Source organism: Loxodonta africana, chromosome 12, assembly GCF_030014295.1.
Source record: "Loxodonta africana isolate mLoxAfr1 chromosome 12, mLoxAfr1.hap2, whole genome shotgun sequence".
Lineage (NCBI taxonomy): Eukaryota > Metazoa > Chordata > Mammalia > Proboscidea > Elephantidae > Loxodonta > Loxodonta africana.
In genome coordinates this window covers 56,697,883-56,703,911 of record NC_087353.1, presented here as the reverse complement: position 1 = coordinate 56,703,911, position 6,029 = coordinate 56,697,883, and the positions used below count along the sequence as shown (strand labels likewise).

Here is a 6,029-nt window from a genome sequence, read left to right as displayed (position 1 = left end):
GGCCAAACTGAAGTTGGGGCTCTCCTGCCTCAGTGATCTATTACTCATGAGCAGTGCTAACCATTTCCTTGGGAGGCATCTTAACATTGATTGGAGTCCCTGGGCTGTGTAAAGTTAGTGGACTTAGCTGTTAACTGAAAGGTTGAGGTTCAAGCCCACCTAGAGGCACCTAGGAAGAAAGGCCTGGTGACCTACTTCCAAAAAATCAACCATTGACAGCCCTATAGAGTGCACTTCTACTCTTAACACACATGTAGTTGCCATAGTTGGAAAGAATTCAACGGCAGTTGGTTGCAACATCAATTACCCTGGAAGTGTCTTTCAGGTGGGGGTCAGCTCCCCTGGACCAGATTCTAACCCAGAGTCTTCAGCTCCACAGGTGTGACAGGAGAGGGGACTGAGAGTGGAGCCAGCTGCTGCGAGGCACCCCTGAGGTCAAGGATGCTTGCAGAATCTGGCCTAGCCGCCCAGGAGCAAGAGCAGCTCGGAGCAGTCAAACTAGAGGAGGAAGAGGCCGCTGGCCAGCAGGTCCCCAAGCACCTAGAGACCAGGCTTCGGCCTGAGGTGGCCCACCAGCTCTTCAGATGCTTCCAGTACCAGGAGGACATGGGGCCGCGGGCATCCCTGAGCCGGCTCCGCGAGCTGTGTGGCCACTGGCTGCAGCCAGCCCTGCACACCAAGAAGCAGATCCTGGAGCTGCTGGTGCTGGAGCAGTTCCTGAGTGTGCTGCCCCCACACCTCCTGAGCCGGCTGCAGGGGCAGCAGCTCAGGGATGGAGAGGAGGTGGTGCTGCTGCTGGAGGGCATCAGGATGGAGGCCAGCAGCACAGGGCCATTGGTAAGAGAGGTGGGCAGACAGGCAGGTTGGGGACGCATACACTTCACTGCCCAATTAAGAAAGGTAGATATCCATCTGCGGTATATCTCAACACTGAAAAAATTTTCTCAGTATGATGCTTGCTGCAGTTTTTTTGGTTTTTTTAATAAATCTAATTTTGTTGTTGTTGCCCATATACATAGCAGAACAAAGACCATTTGAACAGTTTCTACATGTACAAATCAGTGACATTGATTACATCCTTCAAGTTGTGCAACCATCCTAACCCTCCTCTTGCAAGTTGTTCCTTCTCCATTAACATAAGCTCACTGACCCCTGAGGCTGCAGATTTTTAATATTCTTTAACATATTAAGTAAATTCCCTTCTATTCCTAGTTTGCTAAGAATTTTTTTAAAAGCATACTTGGGAGCTGAATGGTTTTGAATGCTTCTTTTCCTCTGGATCTGTAGAAATGATCAGAGTCCCTGGATGGTGTAAATGGCTAATAACTTGGCTGTAAAATGAAAGGTTGGGAGTTTGAGTCCACCCCAGAGGCACCTTGGAAGAAAGGGCTCGTGATCTACTTCAGAAAAATCAGCCATTGAAAACCCTATGGGACACAGTTCTGCTCTGACACACATGGGGTCATCATGAGTCAGGGCCAACCCGACTGCAACTGTTTTTGTTTGTTTTTATAGAAATGATTGTATGACTTTTCTCTTTTAATCTACTAATACAGTATGTTACTAATTTTTCTGACTTTAGCTCATATTTGAATTCTTGGCATAAGACCTATTAATCATGATTTTTAGAAAAATTTTTCACTGGATTTAGTCTGCCAATATCTTGTTTAGAATTTTTTCATCTATGTTTATATATGGTGGAGCCACAACTTTCTTTTCCTCTACTTTTCTGACCAGATTTTTGAAATCAAAATCAGTTTTATAAAATGAGTTGTATAGCTTTCCTTCTTCTGTTTTTATCCTCTGAAACACTGATATACACTAAGGATTTTATGTTTCTTAAAAGTTTATTAAAACCTTTCTGTTTATAGTGATGGGACATTCGAATTGGTTAAGGCTAAGTCTTGCACAGCCCATTAATGTTATTGCTGTCAATAAGTTGTACACCTATAAAAAGTTGAATTGACAAATGTGTTATAGATATATTTAGAACAATAAAATAAAAGAGCAGCTGCTGAGGCTGCTTATGTACAACACACCCCCACCCCCCAAAAAAGTTAATAAAACTTGCCTATGGAAAAGAATGAAAGAAAGAAAAAGAAAGTTGTGGAAACCCCACCTTTGTCCATCCACCACTTCCTTCTTAACCTTCTAATTCCTTCCTAGACTGACTTACTGCCTCTGTCCTCTTCCCCTTTGGAGTTCAGTGGATCAGGTCTACCCTGGATGTGTATTTAACAGGATTTTAGCTTTAACGCTGGCAAGAATTACCCCAGGACAGAAGTCACCTTGGACGAACAAGGGGGGCCTTCCCAGGTCCCCACTCACACCCCCAAAGAGGAAGTACCTTCAGAAGAGCCTCCAGCCCTGGGTCCACTGAAGGAACTACCCCCATCCCAGCCAGGGGCTGCCAAGCCTACTGAGCCAGGGGCCTGGATACTTAGCTCAAGTTTAAAGCAGCCGCATAGCCCTGGCCCCCAAAGACCCTTCCAGGCTCTGCAAGAAAGCGGTGAGGAGCTGGAGCCCAGGAGGGTGGAGAGCTGGCTGTGCGAGCGGGAACTGGGAGGTGGGTGGTGTGACAACTAGGCAGCCTCCTGGTTGGTGAGGATGGGCTGGCCAATATGTCTCTCATGGGGTACCTGTCCCTGCAGCCATGTGGTGGGCAAGGCTGGCTTGTAACAGCTCATTCTCCCCCAACACTGGCAGCTCCCCAGGGCCCTGTGCTGTGGCCGGAGAATTCCCAAGATCAAGAGCTGGCAGCTGTGTTGGTGAGCTGGGCTGGTTCCCTTACCCCAGGTCATTCCCACATTCCAGAACTTTCTCAGCCTCTGCAGTTTTAGCAAATTCTTATCTTCCTTAATTGAGACCTAGAGAGTTCTTCACCCCCTTCTGGCCCAACACACACACCCCGGGGGGCCATTCTTCACTCAGGAGGGTTTCTGCCTTGCCTCTGGTTACAGGAGTCTTTGACCTTTGAGGATGTCCCGGCAAAGAAGGCCTGGCCTGTGCACCCTCTGGGTAAGAAGTCCTTCCCTGGCTGCAGCCACTGAAGGCTCCTTCCTCAGGTGTTGGGAGTGGTCTCTGAAGCTTCAGACTCTGCCTCTTTCTGTGTATTTAGTTTTTTTTTTTTTTTAAAGATTTATTGTGTCTGGTCTAATTAGCAACTGTTTTCTTAGAGCTTTTAAAATAGCTGATCGAGGAAGTGACTGCTTAATGGGTGGAGGGTTCCATTTGGGGGGATGAAAATTTATGAATAGTAATGGTTGTACAACATAGTGAACGTAATTAACGCCATCAAATTGTACACTTAAACATAGTTGAAAAGGCAAATATGTTGTTATATATATTTCACACACACAAAAATAGGCGATAAAGAAAAAGAGCATCCTGCTTTCACCCCCACCCTCTGCCCACCCACGGGTTTGCAGGACCGTGGGTTTCTTTTCCACCCAGACCAGTGAAGTTCTTACTGTTCCTGAGAGCTCCTCTGATTAAGCCTGACCATCCTTTTTTCCTGCTTCTTCCCCAGAATTTGGAAGCAGGACTCCAAATGAGGAGGAAATTAAACTAGAAGAGCCCAAAGGGGCTGCCTGGTTGCCAGCCATCTCAGGAGAGTCACAGGCACATAGTCCCGGCGAGGCAGAAGACCACTATGCCCAGAAGCCCAGCCAGAGTCCTGCAGCGGGCATCACTGATGGCAGAGAGTCCCCTCCTGGCAGGGCTGAGGTTGTGGAGGGCTCAGCAACTGGGGGACTCATCTGCACCGACTGTGGGGTGAGCTTTGCTCACCTGTCCCGCCTGGAGGCGCACCATCTGCGGTCACACGCCGGGGGACGCACCTTTCTGTGCCTGTGCTGTGGCAAGAGCTTCGGCCGCAGCTCCATCCTCAAGCTGCACATGCGCACGCACACCGATGAGCGTCCGCACGCCTGCCACCTGTGCAGCCACCGCTTCCGCCAGAGCTCGCACCTGAGCAAGCACCTGCAGACGCATTCAGAGCCCGCCTTCCTGTGTGCTGAGTGTGGCCAGGGCTTCCAGCGGCGGGCCAGCCTCCTGAAGCACCTGCTGGCCCATGCCCGGGACCAGGACCAGAAGCCGCCGTGCCCTCCCGAGAAGCCCAAGACCGAGGCACCTGCACCGGAGCTGACCGTCCTGTGCTCCCATTGCGGCCAAGCCTTCCAGCGCCGCTCCAGCCTCAAGCGCCACCTGCGCATCCACGCCAAGGACAAAAGCCACCAATGCACTGAGTGTGCCAGCAGCCTCCGCTCGGTCCCTGAGCGCAGGCCCTATGTGTGCGACGTCTGTGGCAAGGCTTTCCGGCGTAGCGAGCACCTGGCAGCCCACCGGCGTGTGCACACCGGCGAGCGGCCCTTCTCCTGCCAGGACTGCGGCCGCAGCTTCAGCCAGAGCTCCCAGCTGGCCAGCCACCAGCGTGTGCACACAGGCGAGAAGCCCTACGCCTGCCCACAGTGCGGGAAATGCTTTGTGCGGCGCGCCAGCCTGGCCCGCCACCTGCTGACCCACGGCGGCCTCCGGCCCCACCACTGCGCCCAGTGCGGCAAGAGCTTCACCCAGACGCAGGACCTCACCCGCCACCGGCGCAGCCACACGGGCGAGAAGCCCTGCTGCTGTAGCGAGTGTGGCGAACGCTTCAGCCAGAGCGCGCACTTGGCCCGCCACCAGCGCATCCACACTGGGGAAAAGCCCCACGCCTGTGACACCTGCGGCCACCGCTTCCGCAACAGCTCCAACCTGACCCGCCACCGCCGCAGCCACACGGGCGAACGGCCCTACGGCTGCTCTACATGCGGCCGGAGCTTCCGGCGCAACGCCCACCTGCAGCGGCACCTGGCCACCCACGCAGGGACTGGGGAGGAGGCGGCGTCTGGGGCACAGCCAGCCGAGGCCCTCCAGGAGTGCGTGGAGTGCGGCAAGAGCTTCAGCCGAAGCTGCAACCTGCTGCGGCATATGCTGGTGCACACCGGGGCCAGGCCGTACTCCTGCCTGCAGTGTGGACGAAGCTTCAGCCGCAACTCCCACCTGCTGCGTCACCTAAGGACGCACGCCCGCGAGACTCTGTACTAGCTTAGCCGATCCGGGCAGACCTCGCCGGCTGCCCAGTCCATCCCCCGCCAGGCTGGTGCGCCCCGCGACCAAGGCCTGCAGTGGCTACCCCAGCCCACTCCACTCCAACGCCCTCCGCTCTGCCCTCGCATTTGCTCCCCCCTCCCCCACAGCATCTCCTCTGGGCCTCGAGTGTGTCTCAAAACGCCCAAAGTAAACGGCCTTCTTAAAAGCGGATGTTCTTTATTTTTTTTATTGCATCAGAATGCCATACAGTCATCTTCCTACTGTGTCAAACTATGCCTTTCTCCTCCCCCACCCCAGCTCTTTTCTCCAGGAGGCTGTGTGGAAACACGTCTGGGGAGCCTTTTACTTCCAGAAAGGCCCAGAGGTGTTGGGGGTGGGGGCGCGGGGAGGCTGGGGGAACTGCCAAGGTAGAGCCAGCAATGAGCAAGACACTGGAACCTCAGGCTTTTTACCTCAGAATTGTTCTCTCCTTGGGTGTACCGTGTCCAATATGGCATCCACTAGCCATATGTGAGGAAACCCTTGTGACGTAGTGGTTAAGTGCTATGGCTGCTAACCAAAAGGTTGACCGTTCGAGTCCACCAGGTGCTCCTTGGAAACACTTTGGGGCAGCTCTATTCTGTCCTATAGGTTGCTATAAGTCAGAATCGACTCGACAGAAACAGGTTAGCCATATATGGCTCTTTAAATTTAAATTAGTTATAATTGAATAAAATTCAAAATTCACTTCCTCAGTTGCCTTGGCCATGTTTTAAGTGCTCAATACCCACATGGCTGCCATATTGGAAGTGCCAATATATAACATTTTCATTATTTCAGAAAGTTCTTTTGGACAGTGTTGGCTGCCCTGGATGAAAGATAGAATTCATGCTAGGCAAAATTCTGTCTCTTCTGGGCCTTTTTGTGCCAACCCCTTCCATTTGCCATGGTGCTTCCTC

General features: G+C 52.5%; 1 protein-coding gene across 1 annotated transcript; it reads left to right on the top strand.

Annotated features, from left to right (window-relative positions):
- Positions 1 to 403: 403 nt before the first annotated feature.
- On the top strand, positions 404 to 5,085 carry ZSCAN10 (zinc finger and SCAN domain containing 10). Its single transcript, XM_003417753.3, has 5 exons — positions 404 to 837; positions 2,242 to 2,509; positions 2,707 to 2,768; positions 2,961 to 3,018; positions 3,530 to 5,085. Exons 1-5 carry the CDS (start codon positions 442 to 444, stop codon positions 5,083 to 5,085), a joined length of 2,340 nt encoding a protein of 779 aa, XP_003417801.2. The 5' UTR covers positions 404 to 441.
- Positions 5,086 to 6,029: the final 944 nt, after the last annotated feature.